The sequence below is a fragment of the Nycticebus coucang genome, chromosome 5, assembly GCF_027406575.1.
Source record: "Nycticebus coucang isolate mNycCou1 chromosome 5, mNycCou1.pri, whole genome shotgun sequence".
Classification (NCBI taxonomy): Eukaryota; Metazoa; Chordata; class Mammalia; order Primates; family Lorisidae; genus Nycticebus; species Nycticebus coucang.
Genome location: NC_069784.1, coordinates 64,643,241 through 64,662,074, shown reverse-complemented (window position 1 = coordinate 64,662,074; position 18,834 = coordinate 64,643,241). Strand labels below are relative to the sequence as shown.

General features: G+C 41.4%; 2 protein-coding genes across 7 annotated transcripts in view; both read right to left on the bottom strand.

Moving 5' to 3' along the window:
- Positions 1–260: 260 nt before the first annotated feature.
- GJA10 (gap junction protein alpha 10) lies at positions 261–1,709 on the bottom strand. Its single transcript, XM_053590399.1, has one exon. It carries the CDS (start codon positions 1,707–1,709, stop codon positions 261–263), a length of 1,449 nt encoding a protein of 482 aa, XP_053446374.1.
- An 11,218-nt stretch (positions 1,710–12,927) lies between these two features.
- CASP8AP2 (caspase 8 associated protein 2) overlaps positions 12,928–18,834 on the bottom strand; it is a 50,350-nt gene continuing 44,443 nt past the window's right edge. For 4 of the 6 annotated variants that reach the window (XM_053591976.1, XM_053591981.1, XM_053591980.1 and 1 more), the window contains 2 exons: positions 17,534–17,586; positions 12,928–13,573 (listed from right to left, as the gene is read on the bottom strand). In XM_053591976.1, the coding sequence (XP_053447951.1) occupies positions 13,570–13,573; positions 17,534–17,586 (57 nt within the window). In that variant the 3' untranslated portion in view covers positions 12,928–13,569. Of the gene's footprint in view, positions 13,574–17,529; positions 17,587–18,834 lie in introns of those variants that run through there. The other 2 variants (XM_053591979.1, XM_053591978.1) reach the window with 2 other exon arrangements.

Here is an 18,834-nt window from a genome sequence, read left to right as displayed (position 1 = left end):
TGAGCCCTTTGATGGTAGAAATTGTATTTTATCCATATATATGCTCAGTACTTATAAGAGTGATTGGCATAAAGTAAGTTTTCTGTATGTTTATTTTATGAACTGAATTTAACTAAATGTTTTAATGAATGTACTTATCTCTCAATAAGTTAATCTTCCTCTCCATCCACTTCTCTCAATACAAACACACCAATACACCAGGACAGAGGAAAGGGAAGGGGTGGCCGGAGCTCTCGGGACTGTTCAGTGATTAGCAGCTGTCATCTTACCATGGATGCTCTGTGCCCAGTGGCTGAAGGCAGAGGCGAGAGGCTGTTTTCCCCGTGTAGATGATCCGAGCAGGGGCTATTCGGGGAACTGGAGCTTCTCGAGTCACTGTGCAGCTGTCCCTTTTCAGACAGCAGTCTGGACAGAAAGCTGGCCTTGCGGCTGCCCGGGTAAGCTCTGTCTGTCCAGACCCCACTCTCTCTCATGCTGCCCTGTCTCTCTCTACAGTGATGGTGCAGATCTGTGGGAGGCTCGCCTGAGGGCTCCAGGGCCTCAGACTGCTCCCAGGTTCCTACAGAATAGGAAGGACAGTTTTTAGGGGCTGTCACTGGACCTAGCCAGGACTGGAACATTGTATTCTGTAGGCCAAAGGCATGCTGGTCTGGCTGCTGTCCTGGGTGCTGAACTCTAGAATAGCCAGTCCAGGGACACCGGCTGTGGACGTGGAGCTGTCCACTGTGCTGATCCCTCTCAGCCCAGTCTTTTACACTGCAGGAAGGGTCTACCTCAAGTTGTCTAGGCTGTGGGATTTGCCACATGGCTTTCAGCTTTGGGCCATTGACTTGGATGAATTTCTGTTGATTGTTTGCTTGAAGTAGAGAGGTTCTTTCAGGCAAGGAGGAGCACATCACGCCCTGCGGCGCCACTGGGTGTTTGTGCACATGGAATGGAGGGCCCCTTTCATTCCCAATGCCCTCATTGCTGGATTTTTCATACAGCGTCCTCATGATTTTTCTGATACCCAGATGAAATATTTCCAGTATATTTAGTAATAGGGAGATGGCTGCAATGCTGTGCATGAACAGCATGAAAATGGTCTTCTCTGTGGGCCTGGACACAAAGCAGTCCACTGTGTTGGGGCAAGGAGATTGAGCGCATTTGTAAAGGGGACGCATTTGAAACCCATAGAGGATATACTGGCCTATCATGAACCCCACTTCCAGCACCGATCTGGTCAGAATGTGTAAGACATAGGTGCGCAGCAGACACCCTGTCAGGGGGACTTTGTGGACCCTCTTCTGCTCCTCCAGCCTCCTCAGCTCCCTTTCTATCCTTTGTTGCTCCTCCGAGTCAAGCTCTGGATTCTCCATTTGGGCTCTAAGGTGTGACTTTCTCCTCTGTCTCTGTTTCTCAAAAGCCCTGAGTCTATAAAGTGCATGACCCATATAAACCAGAGAAGGAGAAGATACAGAGATGATCTGTAGAACCCAGAATCTGATCAAAGAGATAGGAAAAGCATCATCATAACAGATGGTGTTGCAACCTGGCTGCTGAGTGTTGCAGGCAAATGCTGACTGTTCATCATCCCAGACCCCCTCGGCAGCCACACCAAGTACCAGCATTCGGAAAATGAAGAGGATGCTCAGCCAGATTTTCCCCACTATGGTTGAGTGGGAGTGAACTTCCTCTAGGATGCCACCCAGTAAGTTCCAATCCCCCATGGTTTAGAGACTAGTGTCTGAAACATACAGAAAACACTGAGGTTAATAGTACCCATGGCTGTAATATATAAAGACACAGGCTCATAAACACAGGTATTTTTCTGAAACAGTGTCTCTCTCTGTCACCCTAGGTAGACCTCAGCATTGTCTTCACAGCTCAAAGCAATTGCAAACTCCCAGGCTTAAGCAATCCTCCTCTCTCAGCCTCCCAAATAGCTGGGACTATAAGCACACAACTCCATGCCTGGTTAGTTGTTCTATGTTTTGTAGTGAAGTCTCCTTCTTGCTCAGGCTGGTCTCCCTAAGCTCAAGAAATCCACTGCCTTGGCCTCCCAGAGTGCTAGGATTACAACCATGAGCCACCACATCTAGACAAGTGACTTTTATGTCAGCAACTATGAAGATTTTCCAGCCCTAATATTTATGGTTCATACTTGATGAAATAGGATAATTTCCTTTTTCTCTTTTTTTTTTTTCTTTTGAGTCAGTCTCACTTCGTTCCCCTCCATGGAGTGCCATGGCATCATAGCTCACGGCAGCCTCAAACTCTTGGGCTCAAGCAATCCTCTTGCCTCAGCCTCCTGAGTAGCTGGGAGTACAGGTGCCTGCCACAATGCCTGATTAGTTTTCTTTAATTTTTAGTAGAGATGGGGTTTTGCTCTTGCTCAGGCTGCTCTTGAACTCCCAAGCTCAGGCAATCCCCTCTCCTTGGCCTCCCAGAGTGCTAAGATTACAGATGTGAGCCACCATGCCCAGACGAAAAAGGATAATTTCAAGGATACTAGTATTTGAAAAAACACCAAAGACCTTCTGCAATATGACCCAATTACTTCCTATTCTTGTCTACTCTCCCCCACACATCCACCTGTCATTCCAGCATCGTGGTTGGACTCCGCATTTACACAAGGCGTTCCCACTCCACACGTCTGCTCATTGATTTTCCTACCCACGTATGGCACCATTTACCATACATTTGACATAATCTGAAATAAGTCTCAGCTTCTCAGGAAGTTTCTCCCTTTCCTGAATTCTCACAGTATTGTTAATGACACACTTTTGGGACCGTGCCTAGAAGAGTTTTTTGATGGATCTGTCTTATGACCTTCTTTGTAAAAAGGTGCATCCTTTGCAGATGGAGACCCTTCCTAGATCATCTTGGTCTCTGCACACAGAAGTCATCAATATATAATGGTGGATTGAATTGTCTTTTCAATTTAAAATTTGATTTCTTAACTCTATCACTAAAATAACCATCAACAGGAAAAACAAAACAGATCCTTGTCATATATTATCTACAGCTTTCACCACAAGACAAAGTATAAACAAAGAAAACATAAATCAGCTAAGTAAACCTTCAGGAATGGGCTCCTATCAGGGTAGCAGTGAAAATTAGGCAGGCACAGAAACAGTGTCAGCACACGGCTCCATGTGCTAAGCCACATCAGGAGCATCGTGTTTCCTTGGTATTTTTGCTAATTTAGAAGAAAAGTGAATATAAATCATTTCTCTAGCAAGCCTGGGATCTGAGAAAGAATCAAGGCATAGCTGACATAAACTAGTTAATTGCAACCAAATTTTAAAATGAAAAGACAATTCAATCTATCACTACACAGGATAGCATGAAGTTCACATGCAGTTTAAAATTGCACACTATTTTAAATTGCATGTGGACCTTGTGGTCACTCTATATATTGATGGCTTCTGTGTACAGAGACAAAGATGAAAGGTGATTTATCCTGAAAAAAATAATGTTTTTCAAGGTTCAATGAGATTGAAATATTTAGTAGGTTAAAACCTTCTGCGCTGGCTCGGCGCCTGTGGCTCAAGCGGCTAAGGTGCCAGCCACATACATCTGAGCTGGTGGGTTCGAATCCAGCCCAGGCCCACCAAACAACATGATGGCTGCAACCAAAAAATAGCCGGGCATTGTGGCGGGCGCCTATAGTCCCAGCTACTTGGGAGGTAGAGGCAGGAGAATCGCTTGAACCCGGTGTTGGAGGTTGCTGTGAGCTGTGATGTCATGGCACTCTACCCAGGGTGACAGCTTGAGGCTCTGTCTTAAAAAAAAAAAAAAAAAAAGCAAAAATACTACAGCTAATTAATAAGCTTTAAAAAAAAAAAAACCAAAAACCTTCTGCACTATGGAGGACTTCCAGATAAGAAAGATACAGAGGAAAAACGGGAAAGTATAATTAAGTTAAAATAGATAATAGAACCATTTTCCCCTTACATAATTCATTCATTCAATTGTATTTATTAAAATCTGACTAGTTGGGGTGGCACCTGTGGCTCAAAGGAGTAGGGCGCCGGTCCCATATGCTGGAGGTGGCAGGTTCAAGCCCAGCTCCAGCCAAAAACCACAAAAAAAAAAAAAATCTTACTAGGTATTATGCTAGATGCCAGGAATTAAACAGCAAACAAGGCATATCTATACCAGCCCCCAAAGTATTTGATCACTAAAGACTCCAAATAACCTACAAAACAAACTGAAAACACAAGTATTGAACAAACAAAAATACAAAAGAAAAAATGTGGAATCCTTACTTTTTCCTACTTATCTCCAAACACAAGAAATAAAGTATAAATGTAAAAAAGTAATCCATAAAAGTATCAAAATAAAATATAAAAGAATGTTTTATAATCTCTAAGTAGACAAATCCTTAAGTATATCAATGCCAGAAATTATAATAAAAATCAGATTTTACCCTATAATACTAAACAGCAAAAGTAGAGATGTCCAGAAAGCATTTGGGTCTAAAGAACAAAACAAATGAAAAAATGGTACAAATAGAAGATAAACATTTGTGAATAATAATTGATTAAGAAGAGGAAATCACTCAAGAACAACAATTGAGTGGCCAGGCTTGGCGGCTCACACCTGTAATCCCAGCACTCTGGGAGGCCAAGGTGTGTGGATTGCCTGAGCTCGGGAGTTCGAGACCAGCCTGAGCAAGGGCAAGACCCCATCTCTACTAAAAATAGAAAAAATAGCTGGGCATTGTACTGGGTGCCTGTAGTCCCAGCTACTCGGAAGGCTGAGGAAGGAAGATCACCTGAGCCCAAGAGACTGAGGGTGCTGTGAGCTATGACACCATGGCACTCTCCTGAGGGTGACAGAGTGAGACCCTATCTCAAAAAAAAACAAAAAACAATTAAAATAAAATAAAAATTAAAAGTGAAGCTATGACAAAACCCTAAAAAAAGCCTACAAATAAAAATGAGAAATGGCCAAATAGAGGGAGAAGGAAAATCACAAAGGCGGTGTCACTGAAACCAAAGCCAGACAGTTTCAAGAGGAGGATAGCTGACGATGCCAAACACCCACACCCACACATCACTGTTCAAATTTAATGGTGACATGCTGTTCAGGGATTGCAAAGTCAATATTGTAAAGATGTCAGTTCTCCCTAAATTAATCAATTCATAGATTCAATGTCAGACTGTAAATCATTGAGTGAAATACAACCCTATAAATGGACATGTGTGTCTGTGTGGGTAAATGAGATACATGTGCATTTTACTGGATTGAGCATGGAGGGAAAACGCAGCAAGATATACTCCAAGAAGCTTATATAGCTTACCTGATGTCTGTCAAGGGCAATATGTTGGTGGAAGAGTTTGAAGGGAGGAGAGGCAAAAAATAAAAAGGAAGAGGCATGGTGTAATCCCAGCACTCTGGGAGACCAAGGCAGGAGGATCCCCTGAGCTCAGGAGTTCAAGACCAGTCTGAGCAAGAGTGAGACCCTGTCTCCGCTATAAAAAAGAAAATTAGCTGGACATTTGTGGCAGGTGCCTGTAGTCCCAGCTACTCAGGAGGCTGAGGCAGGAGGATCGCTTGAGCCCAAGAGTGTGAGGTTGCTGTGAGCTAGGTTGTCACCAGGGCACTCTAGTCCAAGCAAGAGAATGAGACTGTCTATAAATAAATATATACATACATACACACATAAATAAAGGAAAAACGATTTCTAAGAAAGCATGACTGATTTTTATCCAATGTATACATTTATGTAAATTTCTTCTCAGTATGTGTATACATATGTATAAAGAATTTTTTTTTTTTTTTTTTGTGGTTTTTTGCCGGGGCTGGGTTTGAACCTGCCACCTCTGGCATATGGGACTGGTGCCCTACTCACTGAGCCACAGGCGCCGCCCATATAAAGAATTTTTTAATAAAATTGAAAATGTGACAGACACCTTTCAGAATCTGGAGGAAGTATTAATGAGATGTTTATATTTTACTCTATATAGTTGTGAATTGTTTGAAATTCAAAAACTAAGAATGCAGTCATACATATTACTTGCAAATTAAAAATTAGATTTTAGGCTTGGCAACCTTAGCTCAGTGGTTAGGGCACCGGCCACATACACCGAGGCTGACAGGTTCAAACCTGGCCTAGACCAGGTAAACAACAATAACAACTACAAAAAAAAAAAAATAGCCAGGCATTGTTGGGGGCACCTATAGTCCCAGCTACTTAGGAGGCCGAGGCAAGAGAATCGCTTAAGCCCACGAGTTGAGGTTATTGTGAGCTGTGATGCCACAGCACTCTACCACTCTACCGAGGGTGACATAGTAAGACTCTGTCTCAAAAAAAAAAAAAATTCTATTTTAAATTTCTGAACTTATACCTTATCAACCAAAGCAGTAATTAACTAAGTTCTATCCTGCCATAAGGAATTTAGGTCTTTTCCCACAATTATTCCTTTAAAAATTTCTGGCCATTATTCCTTTTTCAAAAAGGATTCCTTTAACACTGAAAAAAGAATATAGAGCTTCTGTTTTATATAAAAATGCTAACTAATTTCAATTAATTTATTCTCTATTTGCCAATCCTAAACCATATAATGCTTGTTTTTGCCACTCTCTCTTTAAAACACAGCAATTATTATTTTTTTTGTTTGTTTTGTTTTTTACACAGCAATTATTTTTAAGTAGAAAGTAAAGGAAACTGGGCCTATACGAAAAACTGAAATACAGTTTTACATACTGGAAGGCAAGAGAAGGTCCTTTAGTCAAGCAGGCCTGTGTTTCCTAAAAATAACAACTTTCTCCATTTAGGACCTGAGTGCAGGTCCTAAAAGTATTCTTAAATTTTCTTTTATCACAATACTAATTTAGAGATTCTTCTATGGTGGTCTTTTTCTGAATCTTATTTCTACTCCCCACAGGGATGTTCTACATATTTCTCATAATCAAGAGTCCACATATTTACCACTTACCTTATGAGTAGACAGAAACACCAGGACTGGGCTTTAGAACCTTAAAGCTGCACCAGGCACAGCTATTCATGGGACAACTGCTGCCAGCTCCAAATTTAAAGGCCCTGAATGAGCACAGCTATTGTAATCAATAGAGTCTAATCTATTCTTCCCCTGAAGTTCAAAATGTCCTTTGGTGCTTTACAAGTTCATTGTAGTTTTGTTTTTTTTTTTTCTTTTTCTGAATGACTTTAAGCTGTGGCCTCTCCTGGTGTATCATATTTGGGAATGAAAAGTGAAACAAATAAGAACTTTCCTTTTTTATTTGTGAATGGTCACAGTGATTTAAGTTTTGGTGCATTTCCTTTAGTCCACTGATTGCTCTGGGAATCTATGCTCTCAGATCAATGAGTCATGCCCAATTTAATAAATAGCTGCTGGGATGACTCTGGCTTCATCAAATAATGAACACATAATACTACTAAGTGACAGCCAGACCCCAAATGTTCTTGCAAATCACGCCATGCTGAAAAAAGAAACATCTCCAAAAGAGAGCATGCATTTTTAGATCACTGTATCTGCATGTTTGACTGTAGCTTATACATTCTAGGATGTTTTTTTCATTATTATTAAGAAACAGGATCTCACTCCATAGCCCAGGCTGGACTCAAACTCCTCAGCTCAAAAACTGCTCTGGCCTCAGCCTCTTGAGTATCTGGGACTGTAAGCCTGTGCCATGGTGCCCAGCTTGTTCTAGCAATAGTCTGACAGGCTGAAACATATAGCCCAGAAAAATATTTCTCTTAATAATCTAAAGCTAGTATTAGCCTTAGAAACCTAGATCCGATTTTTCTAAAGAATCAGAATTTCTTTTTTTTTTGAGAGTCTCTCACTTTCTCATCCCGGTAGTGTCGTAGTGTCACAGCTCACAGCAACCTCAAATTCTTGGTCTCAAGCAATCCTCCTGCCTCAGCCTCCCAAGTAGCTGGAACTACAGGCATCTGCCACAACGCTCGGCTATTTTTAGAGACGGGATCTCACTCTTGATCAGGCGGGTCGCAAACTCCTGAGCTCAAGTGATCCACCCACCTCGGCCTCCCAGAGTGCTAGGATTACAGGTCGGAGTGGCCATGCCCGGCCAGAAAGAATCAGAATTTTAGAAAAGTCAGGTGAGTTCCCAATGCAAAATGGGTCTCCTAACTCCTCTGGTTCAGCGTCTTTCACTCGTCACATCTCAAGTATATAATCTTCTAGTCATCCTAAGGAGTCATTAGTAACAGCTTCACTAGAATCCAACAATGGCTTCAAATCACAGCTCCTAGGCTCATTTCTAAGTCTCCTCTTCTCCATATAAAATTTAGATATACATATACAATTACTGACAGTGCGTAAGCCCCGGCTGCCTATTCTATTTTTGATCACTTCACTTTAAAAAAAAGATGATAATGAAAGGTAGACATGCAACATTAAACTTCCACTGGCCCAGCACACTCCTCATAAGTACCAGACGAGAGATTTATACGATCTGAAGAGAGACCAGAGCATACCAATCCCAAGTACAAATTGACTGTCAGAATAAACTAGAGGTGAAAATATATGATGTATTAATATACGCATTTGTATAGTGTCGGGTACACTGTCCAAAAGAGCCCTATTTAATTACAAAAGTCAGCTGAAAAGTAATGACCACCTTTAAATGTATTTTATCAGTAAGAACATTAGACATTGGTAAGTAAAGGATGCAAGTGTAATCTACAGCGAGTAGTGAATAGACAGAAAATTGAATTCAAAATAATCAATACAGTGCACCGTAGCTTAGGGCACCAGCCACATGCTCCAGGGCTGCTGGGTTCAAACCTGGCCAGGGCCTGCTAAAAAAAAAATAAAAACAAACAAACAAAAAACCAGCTGGGCATCGTAGCGGGCGAATCACTTGAGCCCAAGAGCTTGAGGTTGCTATGAGCTATGACGCCACGGCACTCTACCAAGGGTAACAAAGTGAGACCTTGTCTCAAAAAAAAAAAAAAAATTTAAGAAAGAGGAGGGGAAAGAAAATATAACACAAAGAACACGGAGGCCCGAGCAGGTGGAAGGTGTGAATCCCCCACAAGACTTGGTCCTCGGAGCAACTACGAAGCCTCTGTGAACGACTGGCAAGGTACAGGGGCACAGCCACCCTCGTCCCCGATGCAGATGGTGACCTTAACCACACAGTGACGCTGAGCACAGACACAGGGGCATCTTAATACAACACATCAACTCTGTCTTGTTACATGGAACGCAGCCATTCACATGGCTTTGTTCTGTATTTTTACTGCATCATCGTATTTATTTTAAATGTTTCTCATCCTTGTATCATATTGCTAAAATCCTTATCTTTTTTCTTTTAATGTTTATTAGCTTCACTTTAGCTTCAAAACGTCAGGTCATCAGCAGAGTCAAGATGGCTGACTGAAGCCAGCTTTCCACAGAGGCTCCCGTCCAGAAGGAGAGTTAAAGGACAGAAATTTAGCAAGTAACCTGGTGGATTAGAGCTGCGCCAAGAGACAAGGTTGAAGAACTCACATCAACCCTGCTGAGGCAAGCCGTGACCCCAAGGATACAAACAAAAGGTACAAAATCCATCACCAAACCGACAGGAGAACAGCTTGGAGTACTCCATACAAATAAGGAAGCAGAGTCCAAAAGTCCTCTCATTATATCCCACGGAAGAGACCCTCTAAAAACTGGACCTACTTCTCCTACTAGGGTGCCATGCCGCTCTCCTGTGAGGCATAAAACTGTATAAAACTGTACATATTCTCTACCTGCAATTCTGAACTCCCAGCACTCCCCTCCCCTCTCACTCTGAGGTCTGGAGTACTGTCCCCCAGAAGTCCAGATTCTTGGGTATTTTCTCAAGAGGTGTGGACAGGGCATGGACTGCTGCTGGTCAGTGCTGATTCTGCGGCAGGGGAATGAGGAGAGGATGGTCAGCTGAGAGGGAGCCATACAGGAGCAGCAGTGCCCCGAGGCACAGAGCAGCAGCCACTTCGGCAACAATAGGGCTCACCCCTGGATATTCTGGATATTCCGGAGTCACACCCCCAGTCTCTCTGGGCAAAGGTATCCATATAGGGTCAGAGAAGATCAAACTTTTGCTCTTCGCAGATGATATGATTGTATATCAGGAAAAGACCAGGGATTCTACTACAAAACTCTTAGAAGTGATCAAGGAATACAGCAGCGTCACAGGTTACAAAATCAACATTCATAAATCGGTAGCCTTTATATATAACAACAATAGTCAAGCTGAAAAAACAGTCAAGGACTCTATTCCATTCACAGTAGTCCAAAGAAGATGAAATATTTGGGAGTTTATCTAACAAAGGACATGAAAGATCTCTATAAAGAGAACTATGAAACTCTAAAAAAAGAAATAGCTGAAAACGTTAACCAATGGAAAAACATACCATGCTCATGGCTGGGAAGAATCAACATTGTTAAAATGTTCGTACTACCCAAAGCAATATGTAATTTTAATGCAATCCCTATTAAAACTCCACTGTCATACTTTAAAGATCTCAAATAAATAATACTTTGTTTTATATGGAATCAGAAAAAACCTCAAATAGCCAAGACATTACTCAGAAATAAAAACAAAGCAGGAGGAATCACGCTACCAAACCTCAGACTATACTATAAATCGATAGTGATCAAAACAGCATGGTACTGGCACAAAATAGAGAGGTGGATGTATGGAACAGAATAGAGAACCAAAAGATGAACACAGCTACTTACCGTTATTTGATCTTTGACAAGCCAATTAAAAACATTCGGCGGGGGGAAAGATTCCTTATTTAACAAATGGTGCTGGGTGAACTGGATGGTGACCTGTAGAAGACTGAAACTGGGGCAGCGCCTGTGGCTCAAAGGGTTGGGCACTGACCCCATATGCTGGAGGTAGTGGGTTCAAGCCCATCCCCGGCCAAAAACTGAAAAAAAAAAAAAAGACTGAAACTGGGCCCACAACTTTCACCATTAACTAAGATAGACTCTCACTGGATTAAAGATTTAAACTTAAGACATGAAACTATAAAAATACTAGAAGAAAGTGCAGGGAAAACTCTTGAAGAAATAGGCCTGGGCGAATATTTTATGAGGACCCCCCTGGCAATTGAAGCAGCATCAAAAATACACTACTGGAAACTGATCAAACTAAAAAGCTTCTACACAGCCAACAACAGCAAGGAGACAGACCTCAGAATAGGAGAAAATATTCGCAGGTTATGTCTCCGACAAAGGTTTAATAACCAGAATCCACAGAGAACTCAAATGTATTAGCAAGAAAAGAACAAGTGATCCCATCTCAGGGTGGGCAAGGGACTCGAGAAACTTCTCTGAAGAAGACAGGTGCACGGCCTACAGACATATGAAAAAATGCTCATCATCCTTAATCATCAGAGAAATGCAAATCAAAACTACTTTGGGATATCATCTAACTCAAGTAAGATTAGCCCATATCACAAAATCCCAAGACCAGAGATGTTGGCATGGATGTGGAGAAAAGGGAACACTTCTACACTGCTGGTGGGAATGCAAAGTAATACGTTCCTTTTGGAAAGATGTTTGGAGAACACTCAGAGATCTAAAAATAGACCTGCCATTCGACCCTACAATTCAACCCTACTACCCTGTTTCCCCAAAAATAAGATAGTGTCTTATTTTAAGGTGTGCTCGACCCTACATTTGACCCTACTACCCTGTTTCCCCGAAAATAAGACAGTGTCTTATTTTAAGGTGTGCTCCCAAAGATGCGCTAGGTCTTATTTTCAGGGGATGTCTTATCTTGCCTGTAAGGTCTTATTTTCGGAGGATGTCTTATTTTCGGGAAAACAGGGTAGGTATATACCCAGAAGACCAAAAATCACATTATAACAAAGATACTTGTACCAGAATGTTTATTGCAGCCCAATTCATAATTGCTAAGTCATGGAAAAAGCCCAAGTGCCCACTGATCCACGAATGGATCAATAAATTATGGTATATGTACACCATCTTAAAGAAAGATGAAGAATTTACCTCTTTCATGTTTACATGGATGGAGCTGGAACATATTCTTCTTTAAGTATCTCGAGAATGGAAGAAAAAGTATTCAATATACTCAGCCCTACTATGAAACTAATTTATAGCTTTCACATGAAAGCTATAACCCAGTTATAACCTAAGAATATGGGGAAAGGGGAGAGAGAGGGGAGTTGGAAGGATGGGTGGAGGGAGGGTGATTGGTGGGACCACATCTATGGTGCATCTTATAAGAGTACATGTGAAACTTACTAAATGTAGAATATAAATGTCATAACACAATAACTAAGAAAAAGCCAGGAAGGCTATGTTAAAAAAAAGTCAAGTCATTCGGTTTGTTTTCCTGTGAACCAGCAGCCCTCACAACGAGATTACTTTGCCTGTGAACTCATTTATCTGGTGGCATGGGATCTTCCGAAAGGCAGATCTCATCTACATAGGGGATTCAAACAAAGGCAGGGGACAAGCCTTCTGGGAAGAGCGCCAGCAAAACCACAGTTATTATCTCAGTTTGTGACTCTTTAGGTTAGGTCTGCCCCAGACACCCTGGGAAAATGGCAATGGAAAAAGGCCCTCCCAGAGTCTAGGACCTACATCAGAATCCACCAGTCCTCTGAGCTGGGGAAAAGGTGAGAAAGTACTGCCCAAGCCAATCAATTCTTACACCTGCTTGCTCCAAATCTTTGGAAAGGGAGTAATAGACCTTACAAAGGATGACCTTATTTTATCTGTGAAGAAGACGCCTGCAGCAGAGGTAAGGTTTGCAGTACCAGAACCTGCTGGGAGAAGGCAGGCAATGTTTTCTCTCATGAATCTTCTCATAGCTGAACATTCAGCCAGCCATGCCCTCACCATGAACCACTTCAAATTTGCTCTCCATGTCCCCTAGGAGTTTTACCTTTTTGGTTTTAACTGTTATCTAAACACACTAAAAGAAACATTCTAATCAAAATGTAACAGAACTTCACATGGTTTTATTATACATTCATGTTATAGAGAGCCAACTTTTTACAAAGTTTCATACAGATAAAAAAAATCCTTGGCTAGGCAAAGCCATTTACGTGTGTGATAAACACACACACACACACACAAACAAACACGTACACACAGTATTTTACATCAGTATAATAATACATATTTACAATATGTATAGAACACTATTTATATTATTTTACAGTATACCAAAATGAGGGGCAATTACAAAAGCAAATAAAAATGGATGAAAACTTGAACTAAATAGTTATTAAAGTTTAAAATGCTACAAAACTATTTTTAAAAATCTAGAAAAGAAAGTAATTTCTTTAAAATATCAAAACTAAGATTTCAATACATTATTGTTGCTTTCATTTTGACAAGTTCTAACATATTTAAAAATAAATATTTTGACCATTAACAGGTAAGCCAATCAGACCAATGACCAGAACCAGCTGAACATGCTGCCTGGTGGTTAGAGAGTAAAAGTGATCACACTGGTAGGTTATCGTCCCAGTAATCAAAATGATAAAACCTCCCTTTAGTTCCCCATTTAAAACATGAGGAATTCAAAGCTTCCATGTAGTATGCAATATCAGTTAAGGACTCCAAGGAATTCAGCAACTTATCTGTAATGTAAGAAAATGCTAAAGTTATAATTCTATTTTTCACATTTTATAAAGTGTTACTTTTTTTTTTTTTGATACAGAGTCTCACTCTGTCCCCCAGGCTAGAATGCCATGGCGTTATCATAGCTTACAGCAACCTCAAACTCTGGGGCTCAAGTGATCATCCTGCCTCAGCTACCAGAGTAGCTGGGACTACCGGCACTGCCTATAACGCCTCGCTAATGAACTTCACTTACACATCACTGGTGTTAAAGAACTAGCTTTTACAGAATCAGTTTGGTAACTACCACTATGCTTTGATTTTGACAAAGATTTAATGGGACTATACTTCTGGGGAAAAAGTTAAGACACAAGCTGATAGGCCAGGTACAGTGGCTCACATCTGTAATCCTAGCACTCTGAGAAGCCAAGGAGTTAGAGACCAGCCTGAGCAAGAGTTGAAACCCCATCTCTATTAAAAATGAAAAACTGAGGCAAGAGGATTACTTGAGCACAAGAGTTTGAGGTTGCTGTGAGATACGATGCCATGGCATACTCTACCAAGGGCAACAAAGTGAGACTCTGTCTCAAAAAAAAAAAAAAAGAGAGAGAGAGACAAGCTGGGAATGAACTATAAGCTACTACATGTGCTATCAGGCAAGTGAATAAAACATCAAGTTCATTAAAAGAATTTAGATTTGTGAAAGATAAGATCTTAGATTCGCAATGAAATTTGGAAATTTCAAACTAAAAAGCAACACATACAAGTTAATTCTTTCATGACTTTATATTCCTTTCACAAGAGAACAGAAATAATACTTTAAAATATTAAGGAGACTCGGCGCCAGTAGCTCAGTGGCTAGGACACGGGCCACAACACCAGCCACGTGCACCAGGGCTGGTGGGTTTGAACCCAGCCCGGGCCTGCCAAACAATGACAATAATGAAAAAATAGCCAGGCATTGTGGTGGGCACCTGTAGTCCCAGCTACTTGGGAGGCTGAAACAAGAGAATTGCTTAGAGTTTAAGGTTGCTATGAGCTGTGACGGCACAGCACTCTACTGAGGACAACAAAGTGAGACTCTGTTTCAAGAAAAAAAAAGAAAAATATATAATATTAAGGCAAACAAAGAAACTCAATTTAATTTCTTTAAGGCAGTGTCACCCTTGGTAGAGTGCTATGGCGTCATAACTCACAGCAACCTCCAGCTCTAGGGCATAGGTGATTCTCTTGCCTCAGCCTCCCAAGTAGCTGCGACTACAGGCCCCGCCACAACACCCGGCTATTTTTTTGTTGCAATTTGGCCAGAGCCGGGTTCAAACCTGCTACCCGTGGTATATGGGGCTGGTGCCTTACTCACTCAGCCACAGGTCCCACCCAGCCGTGAAAATCTTAAAGCACAACAAATATGAAAAATAACCAAGCTGCTTTTGTTCTAACCTATTTTTTAAAAGTTGTTTAGAATAAGGTGCTTCCCCAAATTCCCCATTATTCAATATTACATCCTGAATTACAGAAATGGAATTTCGCAGTAAACTACAAAACATATTTTGAAGATCTCACTAGCAAACCAAGTGCTTAGAGGAGATATGAAAATTAATAATCCTTCTTTTGAAGAGACAAGTTCTCACTCTGCTGCCCAAGCTGGAAAGCAGTGGTGCGATCATAGCTCACTTCAGCCGTGAACTCCCAGGCTTCAAGTGACTCTCTTGCCTCAGCCTCCTGAGCATCAGGGAGTGCACTGCCACGCCTGGCTGATTTTTTTTTTTTTTTAGTAGAAATGGGGTCTCACTATATTGCCCCTGCTGGACTCAAAATCCTAGCCTCAAGCTGATCATCTATCCTGCTTTGGCCTTCCAAAGTCCTGGGATTACAGGTGTGAGCCACTGCACCCAGTCAACAGATTATCTAAGACAGTAATACATATTGGGGCTAGAAACAGAGATTTACAACTCAACTCAAAAAACATTAAAAACTCTTTCCATTGTGTGGTTTCTATTCATATTTATTTACTTATTTATTTATTTTGAGACAACGTATCACTTTGTTGCCCTCAGTAGAGTGCCATGACATCACAGCTCACAGCAACCTCAAACTCTAGGGCTTAAGCTATTCTCTTGCCTTAGCCTCCCAAGTAGCAGGGACTACAGGCACATGCCACAGCGCCCAACCATTTTTTTTTTAACAGAAAGGTCTTGCTCTGGCTCAGACTGGTCTGGAACTTGAACTTATATGAGCTTAGGCAATCCGCCTGCCTCAGCTTCCCAGAGTGCTAGGATTACAGGTGAGCCACCGCCCCAGCTCCTCTATTCAGATTTCATGTAAACTTCATTTAATTTAAAATGAGTGTTTTGCATTCAAATAATTATGAATACAAATCAATTGAAAAATAGTGATACATTAAATATTTTTAGAATTTTCCTAATATAAAAATCCAAAATATTTAACCAATTGGCTAAGGTCTTTTTTTTTTTTCTTGGCAACAGTCTCTCTTCCTTGCCCTCAGTAGTGCCGTAGCATCATAGCTCACAGCAAACTCAAACTCTTGGGCACAAGTGATCCTCCTGTCTCAGCCTCCTGAGTAGCTGGGACTACAGGCACCCATCACAACACCTGGCTATTTTTAGAGATGAGGTCTTGCTCTAACTCAGGCAATCTGCCCACCTCAGCCTTCCAGAGTGCTGGGATTATGGGTGTGAGCCATCACACCTGGCCTTCAATTGACTACGGTCTTAGAAAAAACCTGCTGGCAACTTAGCTATTTAGAGCAGCAGTTCTCAACCTGTGAGTCGTGACCCCTTTGTAACAGTGAAAATACATCCTGCATATCAGATATTTACATTACTATTCATAACAGTAGCAAAATTACAGTTATGAAGTAGCAATGAAAATGATTTTATGGTTGAGGGTCAGCACAACATGAGGAACTATATTAAAGGGTCACAGCATTAGGAAGGTTAAGAACCAATGATGTAGAGATTTATTACATCGCCCAGGCTGGTGTGCAACAGATACTCATAGGTGCAATCCTAAGGCACTGCAGCCTAGTACTTTTTTTTTTTTTGAGACGGTCTCACTATGTTGCTCTTGGTAGAGTGCGGCGGTGTCACAGCTCACAGCAACCTCAAACTCTTGGGTTTAAGTGACTCTCTTGCTTCAGCCTCCCAAGTAGCTGGAACTACAGGTACCCACCACAACGCCAGGTTATTTTTTGTTGTTGCAATTGTCGTTGTTTTAGCAGGTCCAGGCCAGGTTCGAACCTACCAGCCTGGGTGTATGTGGTCAGCACCCTACCCACTAAGCTACGGGAGCCACCCCAGACTCGTACTCTTGGGCACACGTGATCATCCCACCTCAGCCTACTAAGTAGCTGAGACTATAGGAACATGCCACTGTATCCAGCCTTCTAGTTTAAGTATTATTGCCCTAATAAACTTATACAAGAATGGCTTTTATAGGAAGTACAAGAAACTGCGGAAACATGTCTATAAACATTATTAATTATATGGTAAATCATGTCATCTATTTGATGACAATGGACTTTATGTTTATGAATACTTTTAATTTAAACATATTTAGTCCTCCTAATTAAAAATGAGTGAGACATGTTAAATTACAAGGACTACACACACTTCATTGGTTATAAACCACATACTGTTATTCAAGAATTTTTTCTTTATTTTTCGTCATCTATGAAAAATATATTATTAGTCATCAAATGGCTTTCCCCCCACCTTAGACTCCTCAGCAATCAGAAGGTTGAAGAGCAATGCCATGCTGGTCTGAACGCAGCAGGCTTCACTCCGAGCACATCCCTGTGGGGGCCTGCACGGGCAGCCATCCTCCAACCTGAGACTCGAGCAGGGGCTCAGCTGCATGCTGCTCACCCACTGCTCACATCTTCAGTGACTAACAGCTCATTCATGCACAATTACAGTGTCAAATATTTACTAGTCTCCTGTAGTGTAACCATTAACTACCTGCATTTTGACTTTTCAAAGAGCTTCAATAACTGCTGGAATCTTTCTGAGACCTGAAAAATTAAAAATGAGTGTTAATTATAACTATCTCAATACTCTGTATCCATCTTTGAAGAATATTTTCACAAAACATCTAAAGATAGGGAAAGTTACCCAAAATAGTAAAAAGATCATGTGTTTTTTTTTTTTTTGTGTATATGTGTTGTTGTTTTTTTTTTTTTTTTTGAGACAGAGCCTCAAGTTGTCACCCTGGGTAGACTGCCGTGACATCACAGCTCACAACAACCTACAACTCCTGGGCTCAAGTGATTGTTTTGCTTCGGCCTCCCAAGTAGATGGGACTACAGGTGCCCCCCAAAATGCCCAGCTAATTTTTGGTTATACTTGTCATTGTTTGGCAGGCCTGGACCAGATTCGAACCCATCAGCTCTGGTGTGACTTAGCCACTTGAGCTAGAGGCGCCACCCAAGATCATGTGTTTTTGTTTGTTTGAGACAGAGTCTTGCTCTGTTGCCCAGGTTAGAATGCAGTGGCCTCAGCCTAGTTCACAGCAACCTCAAACTCCTGGGCTCAAGTGATCCTCCCGCCTCAGTCTCCCCAGTAGCTGGCACTACAGGTACATGCCCACATAATTTTTCTATTTTTAGCAGAGACAGGGTCTCACTTTGCTCAGGCTGGTCTTAAAATCCTGACCTCAAGAGCTCTCCTGCCTCAACCTTTAAAAGTGCTAGGATTACATGCATGAGCCATTGCGCCTGTCCTAAGATAAAGTAATGTTTAAAAAATTAACATATTGGGCCGCACCTGTGGCTCAGTGGGTAGGGCACTGGCTCCATAAACCGAGGGTGGCAGGCTCAAACCCGACCCCGGCCAAACTGCAACAAAAAATAGCCAGACGTTGTGGCGGGCACTGTAGTCCTAGCTACTCGGGAGGCTGAAGCAAGAGAATCACCTAAGCCCAGGAGTTTGAGGTTGCTGTGAGCTGTGACGTCACAGCACTCTACTGAGGGACATAAAGTGAGACTGTCTCTGAAAAAAAAAAAAGACAAGCATGGAACTAAGTTCACTGAGGTAGAGATAGGTAGGGTTACAGACTAAGAAAGTTTATAAACAGAATATGATCACCATAGACAGAGAATGGGCCTCCATTCCAAGAGCAAGTAAGCAAAGAGGCCAATAATAAACTTTCTTAAACAACCAAACGTCATTACAAAATTTCCTGAGATAAAATAAGTAAATGAGGATGACAGCAGACTTTTCAGTTGAAACTTTTCAAGCTAGAAAAAAAAAATCAGTAAATG

What these genes read in the sequence shown, in the direction of transcription:
- GJA10 (XM_053590399.1), bottom strand. Translation starts at nt 1,709, where the DNA reads ATGGGGGATTGGAACTTACTGGGTGGCATCCTAGAGGAAGTTCACTCC.